This window comes from Bos javanicus, chromosome 29, assembly GCF_032452875.1.
Source record: "Bos javanicus breed banteng chromosome 29, ARS-OSU_banteng_1.0, whole genome shotgun sequence".
NCBI lineage: Eukaryota > Metazoa > Chordata > Mammalia > Artiodactyla > Bovidae > Bos > Bos javanicus.
Genome location: NC_083896.1, coordinates 12,436,643 through 12,462,314, shown reverse-complemented (window position 1 = coordinate 12,462,314; position 25,672 = coordinate 12,436,643). Strand labels below are relative to the sequence as shown.

General features: G+C 43.2%; 1 protein-coding gene across 19 annotated transcripts in view; it reads right to left on the bottom strand.

Annotated features, from left to right (window-relative positions):
* Nucleotides 1-676: 676 nt before the first annotated feature.
* DLG2 (discs large MAGUK scaffold protein 2) overlaps nucleotides 677-25,672 on the bottom strand; it is a 2,330,119-nt gene continuing 2,305,123 nt past the window's right edge. For all 19 annotated transcript variants that reach the window (XM_061406089.1, XM_061406091.1, XM_061406093.1 and 16 more), the window contains 6 exons: nucleotides 22,667-22,717; nucleotides 21,609-21,710; nucleotides 17,783-17,955; nucleotides 15,337-15,446; nucleotides 7,539-7,630; nucleotides 677-5,411 (listed from right to left, as the gene is read on the bottom strand). In XM_061406089.1, coding sequence (XP_061262073.1) covers nucleotides 5,305-5,411; nucleotides 7,539-7,630; nucleotides 15,337-15,446; nucleotides 17,783-17,955; nucleotides 21,609-21,710; nucleotides 22,667-22,717 — 635 coding nt within the window. In that variant the 3' untranslated portion in view covers nucleotides 677-5,304. The remainder of the gene's footprint in view (nucleotides 5,412-7,538; nucleotides 7,631-15,336; nucleotides 15,447-17,782; nucleotides 17,956-21,608; nucleotides 21,711-22,666; nucleotides 22,718-25,672) is intronic.

The following is a 25,672-nucleotide window of genomic DNA, read 5'->3' as shown; positions in this document are numbered from 1 at the left end:
AATCTGGAGGGAAGAATTATCTGGCAGATTCAGATTTTCAAACCTGACGCTTTTGTGTGCTAAGCTCTTTGGAGCTGGTATGTGTTTTGACCTCAGTATGCATGGAAAATGACACCTCTTTTCCAATTTATGCCTTTCTTTGCATCAGTAGGATCAGATAAGAAAAAACTGTTTTTCCCTATTCTTAGTATCTTCTGGAATCTCACAGTTTTGAAACTGGAGAATTAAGTTTTTTCATGTAGACATGAGGGTCTTAAAAAAAAAAAAAAAAACCTATCATTTAATACTATTGTTCACCCTTGGCAAAATCTTGATTAAGAGCAAGCAAGATGGTAATCAAATATTCAAAAATACTTCGGAGCACCACTTTCAGCTCCTCCTGGCAGTGCCAGTATTTTTCAGAGCAAATGTAGTCTAACTACACTTCATCTCTAAAATCAGACAAGTCTGATAAAAATAGAAATCAATGATTCTACTCTTTGTGAAAGAAGACAAATTATGCTTTGAGAGAAAATAATTTGCTATAAAGTATAAAATGTTTTAATATTTATATCTTATAATAAAACCATGACATGTTTATAAACACTCTATCAAGCATTTTTTTACAACGGGGCCACCGCTGGCAACTGGCAACGCAATAAATATGCAAAGACGCAGTGAGTATGAAATATACATCTTGATTTTATAATCGTGTGTGCTTTATTTTTTACACAAATGGAATGGAAGTGTCGAATATTTACACTTAACAGGAGTGTAAGCTGTGCAGTGTCTCTGTAAACTCCAGCCCAGGCAAGGAGTCTTCCCCCTCCCCTCCCATCCTGCACAATGGAGAAGCATCCAGTCAGAGAAAACTGTTACAAAACTTGGCATACTGAAAGGATCTCACGCATACAGCCTGGTGCACTCGGAAGTTAAGACGCGTTTAGGAAACACAGATTCAAAAAGGAGAAAAGTTCGCCATCTCATGGGGAGTGCCTTGCCATTTGGTTGTCTGTCCTCGTGAGTTGCTAGGGAGATTCTGTCTTCTGTCTTTTAGATGATCTTTGTCTAAACCATTCAACCTGTCTTAAGCTTGTCCTCAGCTGCTACAAGAAACTGCACAGCTGTACAAAAAATGATTTCCAAAGCACAGTTTTCAGTGAGGAAGGATATTTACAGACTAAAGTGTGTGTGTAGGTTTCCATCCACAGTCACGCATACCCCATGTGGTAAGTGTATACATGATATACAAACCACATATGCCATACATACACAGAAGTAAAATGTATATCCACAGAATTCTGGAGGGAGTCCTCTTTCAAATCAATTGTCACAGGAGAGACTCCACATGCTCTAAGGGAAATGTCCCCTTTTGTTCCTGTAGGAGTGACAAATTACTATGATAAACTTAGGAACTAGCCTGAGTCTCTGACTTAAATATTTTTGTAGGAATTTAGGCAGGACCAAGACAGGAAAAAAAAAAAGATGTAATTTCACCAGCAAGTCCATTCAATCTCACCAGAGCAATCACCAGCTGAAAAGCAGAGGGAGCTTCAGATGAAAAGAGGAAAAAGAAAGCTTATGAAGGGGGAAAAAAAATCTCTCTCTCTCCAAACCAAGGTGATGGCATGGCTTCCACGAGAAGAAAGAGGTTTGCTGTCAGAACAACTGTTGGGGCTGGAGTCTGCCTTTAGCGAAAGGAAGTGTCCTTGGAACCGTGGGGTGGTGCTGGGAGTGGGCTCCTTGTGGACCAGGCTTCAGGCAGAAAGGGACCCAGGTGCCGGCAGGGCCCAGGGCACGTGCATCGTCACTGCCTGGGCAGCGGTGCAGGCTGGCTCGGGGAGGCCTGCTGGAGCTGGCTCCAGCCGGGACCTCATTCACGCTCAGCTTAGCTTTCTGGGCTGCCTGGGTGAAAATGGTGACCCAAAGAATCTGTGTCATGAGTCCAGCGTGTGGACTTGCTGTCTGAATCAGCCAGGAGCCCTTAAAGGACAGAAAAATTAAGGAGCGGGTTATGGGAGAGGAGGTGGCCAGAGACGTGAGAAGAGAAAGTACAGAAACGGTGGAGACAGAGGAAGAGGTAAGGGAGTGTCTGAGATGGTGGGAGAGACGGACAAAGAGATGAGGGAACAGAGGGCAGGGAGTAAGGAAGGGATGAGGGAGACAGCCAACGACTCGGAGGAGATAGGAAGGATGAAGGGAGAGGTACATGAAAGAGATGGAACGAGCTAGAACCAGGAGGAGAAGAGCAAAGGGAAAGAATGAGATGAAAAGAACAGAGGCCAGAGCCATAGGAGTGGGTAGCTCTTCCCCTGGCTCGGAGTCCTGAAGGGCTGGCAGTGGGATTCAAGACAGCTCACAGGCACCTGAGTGCAGCTCCGGAAAGATGGGCGCACCCAACAGAGCCAACCCAAGAGCATAGGGCTGGGAGGAAAGGCCTGCAAAGAAATGGCCCACAGATCCCGTGGGAGGAGAGCCGGAAACAAATGCCCCTGCAATTAGCTGACGAGTGGGATTTCTGATTTTGGTAAAGCTGAGACCCCCGTGGTGCTACACATTGTACCAGAGCATGAAAAATAGCACCAGTGACACGGTCTGGCACTTTTCCGAAAGGGCCCAGCGTGTGAAGGTGACATTGCGCCCCCAGCAAGCTTTCAGATTGGAGAGAGCTCTCGACAAAGTTTGCGGTGTTAGCACCAGTCTGGCCCCAGGCTCCGCGTGCATTTGCACCAGTTGTAATCTGGGTAGCTTTCGCGCCATTTCCATCTTAAGTCATCGGGTCTGCGGCAAAATACACCCGTGGGTTGGAGCCGTGGAGACCTCAACATTGGGAAGCGCAAGACAACACAACAAATGGAGGTGTAAATTCTACAGGAAAAGACCCTCTCACCAATTGGCTTGGTGATTCTTCAAGCAAATATATATGTCTATATATATTTATATAAATCTACATAAAAAAAATCAGTGCAAATGCCATTTCTTATCTGGAAGCATCTACACTAGGAAAATAATTATATTACTACAAAACCAAGGGTTGGTGGTTCAATTTGATTGTACTCAGCCACAGCAATACTTAATATTAAATGGAAAAGCACATCACACGACCCGCGGAAACATCTATTCATTAATGACAGTCCTCTAAATAAATGGTTGCATGCTCAGTTGAGAAACCAAAGAAGTTATCATGGTGGCCTAAAAGTAGAGCTGGGATCAGGAATGGCATTCTGGTGGCGGAAACTTCTGGGAGCAAAGATGGATGAAAGTAGGCCTTGACCTGAAACTGGCGAATTGCAGACATGGCTACGTTTTTGACATTTTGAACACTCTAAAGAAGTCTTGGGAAATTTAACTCTCATCAGAGGGAAAATGGATTGCTAGCCCTTCCATTGGTAAAGGCAGCCTCCAGACTATAGGTAGATGCATGGCTTTGCATCTCTTGTGTCTGTTTTGGTGACTGCAGCCAGGCAGACTGTGGTGTTTTAGTGTCAAATGAAAAATGCTTGTTTTTGGAAAGAGACCCTCATTCTGAGCTCTGATGTTCTTCCTGTGAAGAAGCCCCATCACTGCTGATGGCTCTGCCTCTCGCTCTCCCATCCCAGCCGGCATGCTGGTTTGCTGCACAGTGTGGCAGAATCCTGCCAGGTCTGGATGTACCTCAGAAATAAGGCGACGGGGCTTAGTCTGGGCATGCATACGACCCAGAGTTGAGTAGTTACAGAGATCACTGGAAAGTCTCTCTCTAAACACCTGGGGTGCAAGCAATGCTGATGTCACCAGCTCTAAAGTGGGAGATAGGCTTCGGGAAGTTTCTTTTTTTTAATCATCATAGTTATATTTGCTAAAAAATAAACTTGGTCCAGGTGCAGCCCCCAAGAAAGGCAGTTCAATTGGTTGAGCTCGAAGTCATTAATGGTCTTTCCTGGTGGTTCTCTCTCTTTGTCCTGTACACAGAAACAAAAGTCTGCACCCCCCACCCGCTCCTGTCAGATCCTCCCCTTCTCTCTCTCTTCCTCAAAGAAATATTGCATCTTAGGACAGATCTCTCCACGGCTCTGCACCTTCTCTGGCTCTTACAAAAGCCCTCAGTTTACTTATAAAACAGACAAAAGAGTCCTAATTATTCATGACAGCCAAAATACTAAATGATCCTTTAAGAGTTGTATGTAAGTTACTAGGAACAACATTATTCAGCTATTTGCATGGCAGGCCCAGGGTATTTAACAAGAAAAAAGCAAAAACTTTCCTTTACATCATTTGTATGAATTTGTCTTTGAAAGCCATCAGCTTGAAAAAAAATGCATTAACCAAATGTCCTCCAAAAATATCCACGAGGGCAACTCATTAAGGGATGTGCTCCATGAGAGTGGATCTCTGACGTGGGAGGAGGATCGCGGGAGGTAATGAGGGAGAAGTCTTTGTCAGGCTTTAGAAGGAACTCATATGCTCTTAATGGATCATTGGCAACAAAAGGGAGAGTGCAACTTTCTGTTCTTGAGTTGGATCATCTGCAGATAGTGCATACACTTAGTCTTTCAATTAATCTTTACAAAATATTTCACAAAACTTTTTTAACCTATAGAAATTCGCTTCTATACATTTAATATATTTTTATTGTATAAATTATTCTCATCTTTAGTGCCTTCTTTCAGTTTATAAACGGCAAAATAGACAATAAACAATCATAAAGCTAACCCCAGGTGGAATCCCCTCCTCCCAGTGAGGTCAGTCCTCCACACACTTGTGAATTTTATGAAATGCTCATCTTTGTAGATGCCAGGCAAAGAAACTACACGCTCGTCCTTCCCTGATAGGAATGTTATGCTGTCTCCAAAGGGACTCCTTGCCTTCCCCTCCCCCATTCTTTCTTTTGCTTGTAAAGAAATCAAAGGATGTGCATAGTCCTAAAATTTGAAGTGTACCAATTATAGATGTGGGTAATGGGAAGGTTGGTGAAGTTCAAGTGCTGGCAACTTTTCTTTAAAGCGAAAAACACGGGGAGCTCAGCAGCTAAGTCAGCTCTGGACATCTGCTGGGTGAGGAGGCTGCCCATCTCTTGGGCACGGAGCCCATCAGAGGTTCGTCCCTACACCTGGCACTTTGAGCAAACCAAAGCCTTCCCCGCGTACTGCGAAGTCTTTTCTGTCCCACCCTTCGGCCCCTCCTTTTCCTTCATGGCTTCACACAGTTTGTGTTGTACATTCATAAGAATTCACATTGACTGCAAAACATAAATGCAACAAAAACATAAAAGCCTCCAAGTAGTATATTATATATATTTGTTCTTCTAAATGCTCTTCTGTCATTGTTGGAGGTGCAGTAGCTAATTTATAACTTCTCCTTTGAGGGAATCCAGATGAAAGGCCCAGACTGCTCTTCAATAACAAGCTTGCATTGGTTATAGATATCTTCTAGGGTGTCGCCTTGGACGATAGCTGGAACAAGAGCAAACACACCGGAGTCAGGAAGCATTTCCTGGCTGGTGAAGAATGACCATCAATTATGTAGAAGAAGCTCAAACAGTGACAAACTCATCAGGAGGCTTCATATGACTTCACAATAATAAGAAAAAGCAGAGATTCACTTAAGCAAGGTCACATCAATGATTTAAAAAATGCTTTTAAGGCATGTCCTAGATTAGTAATAAATATATCAGTCTTCCTTCTTTCTACATGTCTCTCTGTAGTTCTACATGATGAATCACTCATTTATTTAAGTTTTATGGGTGTTGACTCTGGGCCAGGCACTGAGCTAGGCATTGATCAATTTTCAGACTGAGAGCTCCCTGTTACCAAAGAAAGCTGGACTTATATTCTCCAGCTTATATTCTCTTATAAGCTGGACTTATATTACTTATTTTATAATGGGCAGAAATTAGAATATTTTAGATGCAGAGGAAATAATAAGGATTTTAGAAAAAACTTTAGTTACTCTCCTTAATCCCCAAAACCTTTAATAAGAAACTTTGTTCGTTCTCCAAGTAATCTAATAAATTGAGATTTTACCATTCAGGGCTCTTCATAGTGAGAATATCTTATGGCAATTACTTGCAAAAAATACATAAAATAGAAGGAAACACACAGTGTATTACCCCAAAAACCAATTCACTTACAGTAGATTTAAATCCATTTTATTATCTCCTTTGGACAAAAACTATCTTGTAGATAGATATCCCAAACACATCAATACTATCCGTATGACGCTGGGGCTTAAAAAGAAGTCGTTACTGAAACATGCTTAGATTTTCAAAAACAGTCCTTGGAATGTGCTGATCATTATATTTTATTCCTGAATATAAAGCACTGTTCAACACGTACATTATTTTGAACATACTGGATGTTCTTTTAGGGGGAAACATAACTCATATCTTTGTTACTGATGGAAATTTTACTTAAGATTTACCTGATTCAACATATTTGCAAACTGCTAAGGCACCAGCTTTCTCATCTTTTGATTGAGATAAAAAGGAAAACACCTAACTTCATGTAAGGTAACTCGGGAGGAAAGTTCTTGTTTTAAACCATTAGTTGTAACTGTATGTAGGCTTAATCTCTGAGTTGTGTCCAACTCTTTGTGATCCCACCGCCTGAGTTCTGCACTGAACTTAGAGGATCTTCCCGACCCAGGGATCAAACCCGGGTCTCCTGCACTGCAGGAAAACTCTTTACCATTTGAACTACAGGGAAGACCTATCAGTTGTAAGGCAAATTCCAAAGTTTGAACACTTTTTGGACCTGATCAGTGTTTCATGAAAGCATATAAGAATAGAGAACCTATGATACCCAGGACAAAATATCCCCCCTAATTTATGTTTCCAAGGAAATATTTAAAAAGAAAAAAAATTTTTTTATGCATTAAGATATGACATGGAATTAACTGAAACACACGAAGTGCTTCAAGCATCTTCTTCTGGTGCCTAATGGGGAGACAGACCCAGAGGTCCATGAAGCAGAGACTAGAGACCCTGGGACTACTTTTCAAGAGTAACTGCTTTGGACAGTGCACATCTGGAGCCTTAAAAGTTTCGTTTTCAAATTTCTGATCATCTCAGGGAGAGAAGTTGGATGAGATTTTGTTGTTGTTGTTCAGTTGCTAAGTCGTGTTCGACTCTTTGTGACCCCATGGACTGCAGCACACCAGGCTTCCCTGTTCTTCACTATCTGTCTCCTGGAGTTTGCTAAAATTCATGTCCATTGAGTTGGTGATGCTATCTAACCATCTCCTCCTCTGCTGCCCCCTTCTCCTTTTGCCTTCAATATTTCCCAGCATTTAGGTCTTTTCCAATGAGTCATCTTTGAATGAGATACTAATGCTTAACATCTCTCTCCCAGGAGATAGCTCAGTCTCTGCCACTCATGGTTTTGGGTAGGGCCAGTGGGAACCAGGAAGCTGAATCCAGAGAAGAAGGAACCCAGAGTTTTGAATCAAATGGAAGAAGTGGCAAATAAGGCATTTTTAGCAGGAAGGTGCTAGAGCCCAGGTATACCAGGCCCAGAGCCCCCTCTATGCCAATGTCAGACAATTCATCCTCTTTCTCACAGTACAAATGCGAATGAACATACCTGTAAAATATTCTCCAAATTCTTGTTCTAGCTTAATTGCACGGTCATAGGTTTTCTTGGCTTGTTCCTCTGTTAGACGCTTATTCATTTCCCTGGGAAAAGGGAGAGTCTGGTGTTAGAACACAAAGGGAACACACCAAATCCTGAAAAACTACAGTGGACGTGGCCGAGTGCAATCTTAGCAGCAGCTTCCTAGCCCTTGACGGACTCCTCTTTGTTGGGATGTTTTCAGCCACAACAATGAACTCCCTGTCGCTGCCCCCATCCTCCCCTATCGCTGCCCCCACCCCAGGGCGCTCACGCTCCCAGGGGGTCGTCTCTTGGTCCCATGTTAGATTGAAGATGAATCTATTTTCATGATATCCACTCACTAGTTCTGTCCTCTGCAGCTCTGCAGAGCAGAACCGAACCTCCTTCTTCCAGGACAGGCCTTTGGGTGTTTAAGTGCTGATGTGTCCCTCAGGGCTTCCATTCTTCCAGAAAAAACTGCCCTGCTTCCTTCATCTATTCTTTCATTGGATATGATTTGGAAATGTGTAACTTTCCTGGTCACCCGTCCTTAGATTTTGTTCTCGTCTGTCTCAACCTCTTTTATTTTTATTTTATTTTTTAACTTTACAATATTGTATTGGTTTTGCCATACATCAACATGAATCCGCCACAGGTATACACGTGTTCCCCATCCTGAACCCTCCTCCCTCCTCCCTCCCCGTACCATCCCTCTGGGTCGTCCCAGTGCACCAGCCTCAAGCATCCAGTATCCTGCATCGAGCCTGGACTGGCGACTCATTTCATATATGATATTATACATGTTTCAATGCCATTCTCCCAAATCATCCCACCCTCTCCCTCTCCCACAGAGTCCAAAAGACTGTTCTACATCAGTGTCTCTTTTGCTGTCTCGTATACAGAGTTATTGTTACCATCTTTCTAAATTCCATATATATGCGTTAGTATACTGTATTGGTGTTTTTCTTTCTGGCTTACTTCACTGTGTATAATAGGCTCCAGTTTCATCCACCTCATTAGAACTGATTCAAATGTATTCTTTTTAATGGCTGAGTAATACTCTATTGTGTATATGTACCACAGCTTTCTTATCCATTCATCTGCTGATGGGCAGATGTCCTGGCTATTATAAACAGTGCTGCGATGAACACTGGGGTACACGTGTCTCTCTCAATTCTTCAACCTCTTTTAAATACGGGACGTTGTTGTTGTTGTTCAGTCGCTCAGTTGTGTCCGACTCTTTGTGACCCCGTGGACTGCAGCATGCCAGGGTTCCCTGTCCTTCATCATCTCCCGGAGTTTGCTCAAACTCATGTCCATTGAGTCCATGACTTAGAATTGAACACAATCTTCTGGGGTGGCCAGAGGGAGGGGAGGAGAGCAAGTGAAGAGAAGGGAAGATACTTCACAGCTTTCCGGAGCTCATTCCATCTAAGAGAATAAGACTTGACTGTTCTCAGGTCCTGACCTCATAGAAAGCTTAGATCTCTTGACCTTCCCACCCTCCCCAAAGGCTGCTGTTCATCTTCAGTGTGGGCAGCAGACACGTGGAGTGGAGAAACAGAGACAGTCTTCCAACAAATTATAGAAAACGAGACGGGCGCCTCAGGCATGTGTGTCTTTCAGGCTGAAAAAGGATTCTGTAGCTCTAGAGGCTCAACTTCAAGCTGTAAGGCACGTCTATAGCCAAAGAGCTCTGGACTTCCTCTGTTTTTATTATCAAATGGAATTTCAAGGAACTGCTAAAGATGGCTTGAATTAAAGATGCAGAGAGAATGGAACAATCAAAAACTCTGGGACCAAAATATTTCAAACAGGCTCTAAGTAAGTCATATCAAATAGTGAGCTGGAAAGAGAAGCCTGGCAGGAAGGAATCTCTGACGCCTATTTTGTTTTATTTTTGTTTGGATAGGAATTGCTGTTCAGTTGCTAAGTTGTACCCAACTCTTTGTGACCCTACAGACTGCAGCACGCCAGGCCTCCCTGTCCATCACCAACTCCCAGAGTTTACTCAAACCCATGTCCATTGAGTCCGTGATGCCATCCAACCATCTCATCCTCTGTCGTCCCCTTCTCCTGCCTTCAATCTTTCCCAGCATCATGGTCTTTTCCAACGAGTCGGCTCCTCTCATCAGGTGGCCAAAGTATAGAAGCTTCAGCTTCAGCATCAGTCTTTCCAATGAATATTCAGGACTGATTTCCTTTAGGATGGACTGGTTTGATCTCCTTGCGGTCCAAGGGACTCTCAAGAGTCTTCTCCACCATCACAGTTTGAAAGCATCAGTTCTTCGGTGGATAGGAAAATGGGCTGTAATTACACCAGGCGCTCTCTGTCCTTTCTGTTAGTCTCTCAGCTGTTGGTGTATCATTAACTGTAGGTGTGTGCTGCTTAATCATTGTGAGATTATTTAGATCCAACAAAGTTTCAAGGACAAATTGAGGAGGGAGGAAAATGAAGAGTAACCTAATCTATGGATTCCCAACCAGGGGCAGCTTTATCCTTCCATGTCTTCTAGGTGTGAACATTTTTTTTTTTGCCAACCAAATACACCATATTTCTTATGTTTGGCAAAACTAATACAATTATGTAAAGTTTAAAAGATAAAATAAAATTAGAAAAAAAAAAAAGAATAAACCTGAAGTCTATGTTAAAAAAAAAAAAAAGAATATTTTACCTTCTCATTCTTTCTTAATCAAAGACATTTTATTACTCAAAGACTGATAATCATTGCCTCTGATCATTATAAAAATATCAGTGTGACTGCACTGGGCTGATAAAAGTTCAGCCAAGAGCAAAGACATTTTGGTTGGTCCATCGGGATGCATCAGAGGTGCAGACAGAATTTTGAAGGCATTGCTGCCTTTGCCTCTCACTTTAGGAAGTCAGAGAACTGGGTGTGGAGCATGTAGTCTTAATTCCTTTTTCAGAGCAAGTAACTGAGGCCAGAAGTAGTAAGTAAGACTTGCTTAAGGTAAAGGAGTGAATTTCATGAAAGCACTCAAAGTTATTGTTTTTCACTAATCAATTTTTAGTTAAACAGACTTTTCATTACACTAAGATGTTCTTTCAAAAGAGACCCCTATTTAGAAATATACAAAACTGAACTGAAGTCAGACATTAGCATGACTATAGGCTTGATGTTGATGGCTACAATATATAGAAGTGGGAATTCCCTGAAGTCTTGTTGAAATAAACTCATCTTGTCTGAGGAATGGTATCTATAATTCTCTTCCCAAACAGCACTAACCCTAGAAGCTTTGAGAGGCAGTCATTTTTGGGTGGCAGAAAGTGCTGAGCTTAAACCAATGGATACTTCTCATAGAAAGATAGTATTTTGCTCCAGGAGTCAAGAAATCATGTAGTTCTGGATGTTCTTTGATTTCCCTGGCCATGCTGGCCTATTTTCTCTGAATTCCCTTTGGATTTATTGCAGCAATACTGAATTTTTCTTTTGGCCTCACTGTGTGTCACGAAGGATCCTAGTTCCTCTTCCAGGAATCGAACCTGCAACACTCGCAGTGGAAGCCTGCCTGGACTCCCAACCACTGGATCACCAGGGAAGCCCCTTGAATTCAGGTTTTTATCCTCTAATACATGAAGTTGTTTTGTCTCCCTGACCAGTCTGCCAGTTCTTTGAGGCCAGAGACCAGGGCTTGTTCATCAGCATGTGGCATGGATCTTGGTCAGCGCTTAAATTTGTTGAACGAATAAGTGAATGAATGAATGGACAGACAAATAAACATAATTACAGGATAGTTGAAGACAGAAGTAAACACAGGGAGCAAGAAGGTAAAAGCATATTGGGTGGCGTGGTGGAGACACACAGGAAAGCCACTCATTGCCATGGGGAGGGGTGGGGGATAGAAGTCACATGGCGGTACAATGTGAAGACACAGCTCGTTCATACACACCCTTGATTTTCTGCTTCTCTGAAGAGTCAGCGATGTGTGTGCTAATAAGTCCTGTGCTTTGATGTGGGTGATGCACTTGAGGACACTGTGTGTGATGATGTATTGGTCCCAAATGTGGCAGCTGCCATGCTGCGGTTCCAGCTGACCTGGCACTCACCCCTCCCTGGGGAAGGCGCAGTTCATGCCAGCTTTGCTCCTGAAGTAAACCCTCAGAAAGACTGAACTGGAAAGTAAACATCCAGCGTTTCCTAACACGATCCCGTCGGTTTGAATGTCACTGGTGTTGCACTATGCAAACAGCTGCAGCAAGTGAGGTCAGATTCACCGTCTCGTCGTGGGGTGCAGCCTTCAGCACACTTACTTTTCCTTGGTCACAAGTGGCTGTGACGGGGCCCTAAGGCCAGATTAAGTAAGTCGTCTTGCAGTTGTGGAGGAAGCCGGCCTTCTCCTGCTGAGCACCAGATGGGAACGTCCCCAGGGGCACGCTGAACCAAACGTGCAGCTGCTCTTCTCCCCCAGGCCTCCCTTCCCCGGGAAGCCACTTGCCCACTGCTCGTTTGTGATGGGAAAGCTTACTCTGCTCTTTCTGAAATGGGCCTTTAAGATGCTGTTTCCAGGAGGTGGGGGACATGTTTCTCTTCGTCTTATTAATGTTAGCAGTACTAATAATATTTATGAGGCTCTTCTCAGATTATAAATCACCTTTATGTAGGGAAATGTGTGGCTGCTTAATTCACTTTGCTCAGTGCTCAACACAGTAGCTGACATGAGGAGGAACTTAATACATGCTCTCAGGGATGCTGCTGCTGCTGCTGCTAAGTCACTTCAGTTGTGTCCGATTCTGTGTGACCCCACAGATGGCAGCCCACCAGGCTCCCCCGTCCCTGGGATTCTCCAGGTAAGAACACTGGAGTGGGTTGCCATTTCCTTCTCCAATGCATGGAAGTGAAAAGTGAAAGTGAAGTTGCTCAGTTGTATCTGACTCTTAGCGACCCCATGGACTGCAGCCTACCAGGCTCCTCCATCCATGGGATTTTCCAGGCAAGAGTACTGGAGTGGGGTACCATTGCCTTCTCCACTCAGGGATGCTACTGAGTACTAAGTCAGTTCAGTCACGTGTTCACTGTCTGCAACCCCGTGGATTGTAGCCCACCAGGCTCCTCTGTCCATGAGGATTCTCCAGGCACGAATACTGCAGTGGGTTGCCATGCCCTCCTCCAGGGGATCTTCCTGACCAGGGATTGAACGCATGTCTCTTATGTCTCCTGCGTTGGCAGGCATGTCCTTAACCACTAGGACCACCCGGGAAGCCAACAACCATTATTTTATCATCAATACCTGTTTTTCCATGTGCTGGCTGTGGGCAGAGCTCTTATTTGTTTTACTTTTAAAAAAATACTTGGCTGCACAGAGGCTCACTTGCAGCACGTGGATCTTTACTGGACCATGCAAACTCTTAGTTGTGGCATGTAGGATCTAGTTCCCAGACCCGGATAGAAGCCAGGCCCCCTGCATTGGAAGCACAGAGGCTCAGAAACTGGACCACCAGGGAAGTTCCCAAAGGCCTTTATGATGTAATTTTATGCCTAAATTCATGGGGCGGAAGGTATGAAGAGTGACCTCCTCACTTTATTTTTTCATCCTGGTAAGAACTTTTGTCCATCTCTTATTTATGGGAATCTATTCTGCTTTTAGCTTCCTTGGTGGCTCAGACGGTAAAGCGTCTGCCTGCAATTCTGCTTTTAAGATACACATCTGGCAATTGCCCCAAAGACTGACTACATGTTTAACTTAATCCTCGTAGACTGCAGTTCCAGCTACTATAGCTTCTTCCTCCCAGGGAAGGTGCTAAACAACCGGTCGATCCTTGACAAGTAACTGCTTTCACCTCTGGGATGAATGATTTCATTTTCCTTGGTCTTTCCATAAACACTGTTTTCCAGTACTTCATGGTTCACTTGTGAACCCTGTCAAATGCTCTAATGCCTCGAGGCCTAAATGGAGGCACATTTGGGCAAGGCTCTTACAATGGCACTGGTTTTATCTCTTGCGCCTCTTGGGAAAGGCACTGTTCACCTGTTTTGTAATGATAAAGTAGTTCCACTCCTTTTACAATAAAGTTACTTGGAATCTTTCATAGTAATAACGGCTACCAGTTAGTAAGTGGTTGTGCTGTGTGCTGTGCTAAGTCACTTCAATCATGTCTGACTCTTTGTGACCCCATGGACTGTAGCCCGCCAGGCTCCTATGGGACTCTCCAGGCAAGAATACTGGAGTGGGTTGCCATGCCTTCCTCCAGGGATCTTCCTGACCAGGGACTGAATCAGCGTCTTTTATGTCTCCTGCATTGGCAGGCGGGTTCTTTACCACTAGTGCCATCTGGAAGCCCCTAGTAAGTACTTACTGTATGCCAAAACTGGTATAGAGAACTTTACACTTAAGATCTTGTTTAATCTGTACACTGGCTCTCTGACGTCTGCATTATTAATGTGTCTAGTTTAGAGCTGAGGAACTAAGTTTTACAGAGGTCAAGCAAATTGCCCGAGCTCCCATAACTGAACAGTGGCAAAGGAGCAGAACCACACCTGACCAGCTTCCAGGTCCCCGCTCTTAGCCTTTTTGCTCTTCTACCTTTAAGGCTATTACAGCATCACTTTTGTATAAGAGGGTGTACAAAACAAAGCCCCCAATTTCTATCAAAGCATCCCCCCAAATATTGTCCCTTTATAGCCAGATCATGAATATCTGCCCAGTTTTTGAAGGATGATATTTAACAAGTCCTCTGAAAAATAAAAGGAATAGGGCTTCCCTGGTGGCTCATTGGTAAAGGATCCGCCTGCCAATACAGGAGGCAGGGGTTCCATCCCTGGTCCGGGAAGATCCCACAGGTGGAGCAACTAAGGCCATGAGCCACGACCACTGACCCTGTGCTCCAGAGCCCGGGAACTGCAACTACGGAAGCCCGCTTGCCCTAGAATCACGCTCTGCACAAGCGAAGCCACTGCGGTCAGAAGCCTGCGCACTGCAGCTGGACAGTAGCCCCGCGTGCGCAACTAGAGGAAAGCCTGCACAGCCACAGAGACCCACCACAGAGAAAAATAAAGTAATTAAAATAAATAAAAAGAATAAAAGAGGCTGTGCCATACATTTTCCTCCCTGTTCATAAATGTGCAAAGGTCTGGAGCTATTGGTTAAGACTGTAGGTGTTTTACAGCCAGGCCGTTAATAAAACTCCCTATAAAGCTGCTGCTGCTAAGTCGCTTCAGTCATGTCCGACTCTGTGCGACCCCATAGACGGCCTCCCGTCAGGCTCCCCCGTCTCTGGGATTCTCCAGGCAAGAACACTGGAGTGGGTTGCCATTTTAAGGCTAGTGGTCCATATACATGAGGTTTTAATTAAGGAACACAAGAATTCTATGCCATAACAATGTGAAACACCCATGGAGAGAGTCTGAAAAATTTCCCCGCTACGAAAACTCACACATTTAAAAAGATTTACCAGTGGAATTGCTCTCATAAGTAAGAGACAATTTAAAGACGATTGCTTCCTATCATTTGGAAAGCAAAGCAAGACAAAATAAAAACAAACCAACCTACTTTCAAAACAAGGAGACAAAATGAAAAAGTCATACACAAAAACAACTTGTGAAACAAAATAAAAATCAAGAAACATTAGCGAAGACATTTTCAGGAATTACTGACATTGTGTCTCTAGTGGTTCAAAAGAACTTTGATCTATCATTAAAAAAGGGAATGCTTAAGAAAATTGACAACGGCAATTCCCATGTGTAAACATTTATGGCAAAGAGCTATTAGCAGTTTGCTCTGTCGTATGGAACAAGAGGCTGGATGAAGGCTGCTGCTGCCCTCCACTTACATCAGAGGTTCCAGAGACTTGGGTTTAATGAAGATGGCAATGGGATACAGCTGGGCCACTTGTAACCGCTTGATAGCATTTCCTGATACGTCAAGTATACAGTGTTTGCCCTGGGAGAAGGAAAAGAAAAATACGGTGTTAATCCAGGGAGAATGATTATAATCAAAGCAGAAGAAAAAAAGAGTAAGTATGCTTTAGAGGGAGGTAAAAGATACTACATTTCTTCAAATTTTGAAAAGAATTGTTGCAAAGCATAAATAAAAGTTGGTATAGAGGGTCATCGCCGAATGTTTGCAGTAATATGTTTCTTATTCCTTTACTAAGTGTCAGCCAACAGAGTAGACATTTTACTAAAGTTATCTCAGCTAACTTTATTTATTTCCTTAAATAAATACCTGATGTTTTGCACAAGGAAGCCATCTAGCCATATATAATGTGACTGAGTCCATTCTCATGAAACCCTCATAAACCATCTCTGAAGACAATCGTCGAAAAGAAATTCCCAACTAGTCAAAGAAGGAATTCCCCACCTATGACATGTGAATTGTCAACTGCATTTTACAGAAGAGAAGGCTAAGGCTTAAGAATACTAACTTGCCCAGTGCTCATGTCAGCAGTACATACAGTAGAAACTCACGCAGGTCTCAGTGCTAAGCCTCAAACCCAAGTCTAGTTGGTTGGAACAAATAAATACCTTCTTGTCTCACCCTGGCCAGTGCTAAATCTGGAAGAATGGTAACCATGAGTTAAGAACAATTTTATAAATATTTGCTGAGTGTTTCTACATGTCCTGCCTTTGATATGCTCCATCTAGTACAGAGCGAGGACAGACACAGAGAGTGACCTTAAGTATTTTATCTTAACTGTGGAGAGAGAGGTTTGCATAGCGTATGTAAATTTTTGGTTTGTTAACAAATAAAAACCCTATTACATTGTAGCATACCTCATTTAACTTGGCTTCCACTGCAAAGAGTGCTCAGAGCAAGGAACTGCTTTATAAAGTATTTCTGGGGAGTAGACACATTGGCCACACATTATGTTCTACCTCCTGGAGGGAAACGGCTTCATTACCCTGAGGCCCAAAGAACTTTACAAAGAAGAGAAAAAGCACACTATGCAGATATAAACAGTCCTGAATCAACAAAGGGGAACAAAAGCTCATCCATAATATCCACGGAAAAATAAAGAGGCCAGCGAGTACTTGAGCTTTTACAGGAGAAACACAGTGAGATGGCTCAACTTTTTATCACTTAATATATTCCAAGTTTGCTATCTGTGAAATGTGGCAGTTACATAAAATGCCTGGATGAAGTTTGCATATTCACTGGTCAGAAAGGTTTGAGATAACAAAGGCTGTGTCTTCATGTTCGAGGAGAACAGATGCAATGATCCAGAAAAGTGATGTGAAACAGTGTGATATTGCTCAAAGAAGCCAGCATCCCAGAGAGAAGAAACCTGACCCACCTTCTTACTGTATTCTCGGATAAATGTGAATATTTCTCATTGAAGTTTTTTAACTAAAACATTAAAAGTGGGGAGGGGGAAGTTGTGTCAAATCAAATCAACCCAACAAATATTACTTATATAACAAATACGATGGGCTCTTAACTTTTTATTTTCTTCTTCTGTGACATTGGTCCTCGGTGTTCACAGGTGATCAGGATCCTTCTCGAGGCAGATCTCAAGGGTCTTCCTATCCTGTTTGCCCTTACACAGTCTTCTCATGTCCTTGCCCTTGAAATTATCAGCAGGATAATTTCATCTGCCTGCAGTGTAGGAGACTTGGGGTCGATCCCTGGGTTGGGAAGATCCTCTGGAGAAGGAACTGGCAACCTACTCCAGTATTCTTGCCTGGAGAATTCCATGGACAGAGGGGCCTGGCAGGCTACAGTCCATGGGATCGCAAAGAGCTGGACACGACTGAGCGACTTGCACACACAATTTCATCTATGCCTCCTCTGAGTTAGACTATCTGCCAGCAACAGGCCAGGCAGTCCGCCTCATCTGTCTACCCTTCCACCAGAAGCATCTCAAGTTTTCAGGGAGATAAAAAGTAAACTCCTACTAACAAAAAGAACTGAGGATTCTGATCTAAACAACCGAAAGCGACCAAGGTTTTAGAACAAGTTCAGTTATTGGGGCCAAAGAAAAGTGAGTCAAAGACAAAGTGAATTTCCATAAACTTCAAGCTGTTAATTGCCTTTGGGTTTATAAGCCCCCTTTCCTCCTCTCCCCTGTCAGGTCAGTCAGCATACTTTATTGAGATTAGAACAAAGATTAATGACCTTGCTCTCAAGAGATTCTCTGCTCAGAGGTCTTAAAAGGAATACTGAATCAAAATTTACAAATGAAATCAGGGAAGAGTAATGACCAGGAAAAAAAAAAAATGCAGTTTTCCACCTGGGTACCTTCTTCAGGGGAGATGTAAGATGACTGGAGAACATACCCTTTCTGCTACAAATCTCACAGACTGCACACTGGTTCCATATAAGTTGTCATTGTACTGGCCAGCTTCTATAAACTTGTGCTCTTGGATGTCTTTCTCCATTTGCTCTCTGGAAATGACAAAGTGATAGTCTCTGCCATCCACCTCGTAGTCACGCTTTGGCCTTGTGGTATCTTTATAAAATGAAAAAAGATGAAAATAAGGTAACTTTATATTCATAAACTTGTTATACCCATTTTTTTTTTTTTTAGCACACACCCTCAACATAGATTGTGCTGTGAAGGACCATGACATAGTAGCAGGTACCAGGCTTAGCCCTGCACTGTGAAGAACTATAAAACTCAACAAAATGTATGGATGTGTATTTTCAGGCATTGGACAACGGACAGTGCTGGAGCTGTGACCCTGAGGAGAAGCACATGAGGGGACTCTGCATTTACTCCATTTTCATTTCCAAACAAAGAGTCTAGATGCCATGGACTGCTAGGAGACCCTGAAGTTCAGACGGACTGTGCATTAGGTTGAGACCCCAGAACGGTTGCATTTTATGAGGTTACTCTGGACTTACTCTAGACCTACCTTCACAATGTCTAAAACCAAGTCAAAACTCAAGCTGACTTGTCAGTAAATTATTGCCTGCTGAAACAAAAACTTAATACTCTATAAAGGAAGATATTGATAACAACATCCAAGTGCTCAATAATGTAGCATCACAATGTCTAGCACATGATAAAAGATTACGGACAAGCGAAGAAGTAAAAAACGTCTCAGATAAAAAAAAAAAAAAGGACATATAGTGTAAATATATTCAGGGACTTTAAAAGATGTAAAATGATACCATCACAGTTACGAAGGGACTAAAATCAATCAGCTCTAATCATAGTTAGAACTGGTTAAACTTCTTGGTAAGAAGAGAAGAGAAAATAATTTAACATTGTAAATCAAAAAAAATGTTAAAATAAATACTACATGGTATCACTCATGTGTGGAATCTAAAAAACACAACAAACTAGTGACTATAACAGAGAAGAAGCGGACTCACAGATACAGAGGACAAACCAGTGGTTACGGAGGGGAGGAGCGGTATGGGGTTAGGGAGTGGGAGACAGAAAGTGCTGGGTGTAAGACAGGCTCAAGGATGTACCGTACAACACTGGGAATGTAGCCAATAATTCTGTGATAACTGGAAATGGAAAGTAACCTTTAAAAACTGTGTTTAACAGAAAAGCACACAGGAGCGGGTAAGATGCGCTACACCTGTACTGCTCACTGTGGCCACCTGTAGCCGCATTCGAGAGCAATTAAAACGGGGCTGGGCCACACGTGCAGAGTACACACTGGATTTCCAACTCTTACCACCAAGAATTATAAAAGTTCAATAATTTTTATATTGATTACAAGTGAAATGATATTGTTCTGGATATACTGGCTTACATATCATTTATCATTAGCATTAAAACTATATTTTCTATCTTTAACCCAGATAGTATTAGAAATCCATCTTTAAAAATTATCAAAATTTCAGATAAAGTTTTATCCTTAAAGATGTTCACTGTATTAATTGATAAATTATAAATAATTATAACATATAAATTATAATTGTATTTTGCGTTATAACTCATAATATTGAGACGTAGAGAAACCAAAAAAACTCTAAATAAGAAAGGACTAATTATGACATAATAAATATTTAAAGTAGTTATATAAAATTTAAACAATATTAAGCAAAAACGTATATACTTGACATGTACCCAAATCATAGGAGAAAATGCATGAAAAGAAAGAATAGGTAGAAATCTATGAAAATATTAGCAGGGATGTTATCTCTGGGTATCTTCTGAGATTTTCTGTATATTTTTATTTTTCTTGTTTAACTCTTAAGCATTTTCCAAGTTTTGTACAGTGAACATGTATTGATTTTCATAAAACAGTGCCATTACTTAAAAAAGAGAAAGAAGACGATGCAAGGTGGAGGGGTAGTGAAACGGTGCTACAGGAATTTCTTTTTTCTTTCATAAGTAGAGGAAAAAGCTGGGGGCTGCAACAAATGGACTAGGGTTTGACTTGATCATTTCTGTCTGGAGTCTCTTTCAGGTTAGGTTCTGTGGCAAGACGGCTACCCAGAACCCTTGCCGGGACCGTTTCACCAGACAGCACACTCGTCCCGGTTCCCTCCTGCCCATGCACTGCACATGTGCGATCCCGCTATCCTCCTGTACTCCAGCACACTCGTCCCTGTTCCCTCCTGCCCATGCACTGCACACGTGCGATCCCTGCTATCCTCCTGTACTCCAGCAGACATTTGCAGTCCTGAAATGTAAGAGACACTTCAGAGCCAAGAGCTTAAAAAATGTTGAGTGAGAAAGAAATATCTGCTGAGATCAGATTTAAGAGCTCAGTGGTCTAATAAATTAAAATTTCCTGGTGGGTTTACACACACAGAAAGCCTCTAGCATTTTCATGTGGCACAGTGGGAGCAGGGACAGAAGTGATGAGTGGGGAGCAGCAGCAAGGAGAGCAGACAGACTCTGCAGGGAGGGCTGTCCTGATGTGTCAGAGGGACCGGGGGGCCTGACGGCTGTCCATAAGGACAAGAAAGCAGTGGCCGCCGCCGCTGCTGCTGCTAAGTCACTTCAGTCGTGTCTGACTCTGTGCAACCCCATAGACGGCAGCCCACCAGGCTCCCCCGTCCCTGGGATTCTCCAGGCAAGAACACCGGATTGGGTTGCCATTTCCTTCCGAGAGGAGGGTAAAAACTTTATATTCTTTCTTGTCTTCATCCTTCAAAGGGAAAGGAAAGGCTGTTTTGTATTGATTGACACACGGCCCTAAGTCATCCTGAGATGAGTTTAACAGATAGCATTGTCTCTGATCTCTCTTACTGTAACTAAGGGTGATCATTAGTTAGACCCATTAAACCTGTAACCTGCCCTCACTGATCACTTTGTTGCTACTACAAAAAAAAAAAAAAAAAAAAATTGCATATCTTTCAAGCATCACATAGCCTCAACAATGTGTTGCCTGAGTTGTGTTTTAGGCACTCAGAGTCAGCTGTGTCCAGTTTGAGCTTGAGGTGGTTAAGAGTGGTTAAGACAACTGACCCTCCAACTGGACAAGTGTCAGTGTCTACCTGGTGACCTTTGAACATCAGAGGGCCCCAAACTCCACCCTCAGAACATGCTAATGCTGACATTTTCTGAATCTGCTTCCCATGATGAAGCCTGAAGCTTACCTGCACCCGCCCAGAATGAGAATACCTTACCTTTGCATTTTCAATCACCCTTCCCCACGCTCCCCACACCTCAGACTATGCTGCTCCTCCATCCCACAAATATCCCCAGCCCCTGGCTTCGGGGAGGTGAGTCTGAGATTTCTTCTCTAACCTCTTTGAGTGGCAGTCTCATGAATAAACAAGCCCTTTCTCTGCTATAAACCTTGCGTCTCAGCATTTGGCTTGCTGTGTGTTGGACAAACAAACTTGCCTTGTAGCATCATTCTGTGGGAAAAGAGGCTTCAGTAACATTTCGACCAATCTATAAGAAAATATGAAGGCCTATCAATAATCCTATGCTATCTTAAATACCATGGGAGTTACAAAGAAAGCATTCATCCTGCCCTCTCGGGTACCACATCATTTACTCACTAAATAGAGAATAACGCATGGCAGTATAGATGGAATGTATTTGGCAGAATGAAATGAGATGCTCAGATATTAGGTGACTGACGGTATTTGAATCACTGGAGACTACTGGAAAAATGGAGTTACATTTTACCATCTCAAAAACAGCCATGCTTTATTTCTAGAGGAAAGATGAATGATACTTACGAGGCACACAGGAGCCAAATTTGTCAGGGAATTCAGATATCAAGTCATCATTGATCCGATCCTTCATGGGGCCCAGAATAATCACTGGTCGGGTATAGTTTACTGCAAAGAGGGAAAGGAAGATGCAGATGAGGAGTCCGACTTGGGGATCTTAGGGCAAACTTGCCGAACACTAACAACTACTGAGGCTATTACTTCGGTGGATAAATTGCCCGGAGAGCCCTGCATAGGAAACTGATGTTTTAACACCAAGTGTGTTGGCTGAGTCTACTTTCCAGAATTTACTAACAGGGAAAAGCAACTGCAATGTCAGTGAAAAAAAACATTTGGAGACGTTTTGCTTACTCTTCACGTATGCCTACACAACAATCAAAACACTACCGAGTTTAGTCAATTGAGTGGGAGAAAAAAAAGATTCCAAAGTAGCTGTTTGACCATTGTTTAGGCAACGACTTCAAAAGTCATCATTAGTAGTAATGACATCTTAGGTTTTTTTTTTTTTTTCATCTTAGGTTTTTATACTTTCTTTTCCTTAGTTCAAAATACTCCCCATTCTCTGCTTGGATTTTCCCAATTCCTTTGTAATCACGGGGCTACAAGGAACTCAAAAGTTCATTTGGTACAATTCCTCCTCTGATGCCTGAATTTTCTCTGTGATCTTTGTCAAGAGCCATCAGCCTCGGTATAAATTCCTCCCAGGCTTCTGGAGCAGCCCGGAAGGTGGCTTCTCTCTTAGAAGCCCCGCTAGAAAGCCCTCAATACTAAGTGAACATCAACCTGCAGGAGGATTTTACCCATCGATCCTGTAAGTGGTGCTCTTTATAATTTGGATGTGCTCCTTCCTATTAGGGATCATTCTTCCAGAGGGCAGCTCCATCCTCCTGGGAGCTGTCACTGCCCACTCGCTGCAGGGAAGGTGTCTGCTTGGCCACAGGGCCAAAGAAAGAGCAGGGTCTGACCTGGGAACTGCTGCATGTTAAGCAGTTTATTTCCCTCCTGAAATGGGGTCACCTGTTACAGCCTGGAAATCAGGAACCAGAGCATGCTAAGAAACTTACTTTCCTGCCTTGTGACAGGCTCATAAGAGAGAATGCAATCTTCTTGTCCTCCTGAAAAGAGAAAAAAGGAAAAATTACAGTGGACTAACAACCAGTCACAAGCCACAGCTACAAGCCCTGCTCTGCAACCCAGGAAACAGACCCAGTTCAGGGCTAATTTCCCTTGCTCTCTCCCTCCTTCAACCATTCCCCACCTCCCTTCACCCTCATAGAACTGTTTGGCACCGTGACAGAGTCAGGTGGTCGCTGGTCGGAGGAACGACAGGAGGCTGGTCTTCTGCAGTTCAGCAGGGCAGTGATGTAAGAGACCGCCTTACGTCCGACACTGAGAAATGCAGCACCGTGGCTGCACGCCCAGCATTCCTACCTAAAAGGAACCCCTTGAGTTCAAGGAGAGGTTCCATCCAATAGTTCGCTGCTACATTACCAGAATTTCTGGACCTTTCAGCTTCCATTTTATTTCCCAAAGAAACACACTGTTCAAAAGCAAGTGTCTGCTCGTTTCATTTGTGAGACAAAAGCTTCACCAGTCTATATACTCCAAGGCTCTGAAGACTTTAATGTTAATTCATCAAGAAAATGCTGGGTCAGTTAAGAAGATAAAAAACTGAGGAGGGCCCTATATCACTTGTTCTGCTGCTGTTGCTGCTGCTAAGTCGCTTCAGTCGAGTCCGACTCTGTGCGACCCCATAGATGGCAGCCCACCAGGCTCCCCCGTCCCTGGGATTCTCCAGGCAAGAACACTGGAGTGGGTTGCCATTTCCTTCTCCAATGCATGAAAGTGAAAAGTGAAAGTGAAGTCGCTCAGTCGTGTCTGACTCTTCGAGACCCCATGGACTGCAGCCTACCAGGCTCCTCTGTCCATGGGATTTTCCAGGCAAGAGTACTGGAGTGGGGTGCCACTGCCTTCTCCGATCACTTCTTCTAATCACTGCTAAATCTAGCCTTGAAACTTTGAAAAGTAAGGCAGACCAGGAGTATAATTTTCCACCCTTCCAGTGTCATTTGCTATAAGCCTTCTCATTCAGTGAGCCTCAAGTCAACTTACAAGCATGGAAAGTAAATTGGCTTTTGGCAGTTTTTTTTTCCTAATCATCAATTTTGCCCAGTTGAACTAGGCATGAGATTCGTCTCATTCAGCTGCCAACTTAGAAGGCTCCACACTTTCATTCGCATTAGGCCTAGGACTGACTGTCTTTGGTGGGGAAATAGTTTAAGTTTTGAAAAGGGCTTTTTGTATGCTGTCCTACAGAGGAGAAGTGTCGTGTGTGTGCTAAGTCGCTTCAGTCGTATCCGACTCTGTGCGACCCCATGGACTATACCCGCCAGGTTCTTCTGTCCATGGGGATTCTCCAGGCAAGAATTACTGGAGTGGGTTGCCACGCCCTCCTCCAGGGGATCTTCCCGACCCAGGGATCGGACCTGAGTCTCTTGCATTGGCAGGTGTGTTACCACTAGCGCCACCTGGGAAGCCCCGAGGTAGTTTTTTCTGAAACCAAAGGGCACTGGGTCTCACTGCTCTTATCTCCTCATAGCCCCTGAAACTTTCAGAGTCAGGTCAGAACCATGTGCTGCTGCTTCAGAAGCCACAGCCTCTGGAGGATGAATTAATTTCATGAAAGGAGTTAGTATTACAGGCAGGTTTGATAATGACAAGGCTGATCAGGGGAAATTAAGTGATCTATGGCTAAAGCAGTGAATACGGATGTCTTCCCTGGGGTGGGAAATGGCCCCAGGCCCACCTCACGTCTCGCCTCACCCTCAAGCAGGGTCCACTCTCAGGGTGGCATGGCTGGGCTACCTCCTAAGTCATGGAGAAGGGGCCCCGGTGCTTCCTCTAAGTGGCACCTACCCATGACTGCTCCAAAAAGTGTTCAGGGGAGCTTCCCACATCGGGGCAGGGATTTGGTATGTGAGGAATCAGATTCATATATATATTTTTTAATTCAGGAAAAAAAAATGATCCTCTTAAAAAAATGAATCAACTGAAATTTACAGAAGCCGGGTCAAAAGTAATAAAGGAGAATGATTGCTAAGCTCTAGTTATCTAAAGGCTGACATATGCAGAGGACATAGGAATTCAGAGGATAAGTGTAAAAATGGTTGGGGAAAAAGAAAGCATAGCTTTAGAGATAGAAGCATGGCAGACCAACACTGTAATGTCATGCTAACTTTCAGGAGAAATCTCCCTGAATGATTAATATGTGAGAGGGGACTCCTGCCCGTGGGATAACAGGTTTTAAATATCAGGTGACAGAATATGCTATGGAGCTATTTCCCACATTTATGGTTCAATTTAACTTCTCTTTCAGGGCTTTAGATAATTACAATAAATGTCAGTTACAGAAATAATTGAAAAAGTTGCAAACTTTTTAAATGCAAAAAAAGAATAAATATCAAGTGATACTTATGTCTCTGCACGAGACTGGGCACCCCATACCAGTTATCCAAGGTGTCCTCAGTACTTAACATAAAGAAAGAGACCAATGAATTTGCATTCTGCTTTTAGTGGTACGAGTCAGGATGAGCAATGAAGCCAAAGATAGGTTCCACTTTGTGTTTCTGTCTATACGCTTTCCTTTGGGGAAGTGTGGTTTCCCCTAAATAAAGAGAACACCTCGTGTTCCCAGGAGAATCTCTTTCCATGGCCTTGCAAATCGTTCTGATGGGACATTCTAAAGGCAAACCTTAAATAAAATATTTGGTGTCAGTATGTATAATGCATGATTTAAAAAACTAGGACAAAGCAACATAGCTTAGATTAACTTTGCTAGAACAGAGTTCTGTAGTTCTTCATTTACCTGTTGCTTTCTGGTTTACGTTTAACCTACAGGAAGCACAGGTCTTGTTCTGAGCAGTAAGACTGGCAGACGGCAGAGACGACAAGCGTCCCTAAAGTCAACACCCATCCCAATTCTAACGACTGTGTGACAACCGGGACCACGTAAGGAAGCCCACAGGGGTGCTGTGGCAGCTGGTATTACACAATAGCTGTGAACTCAGCGC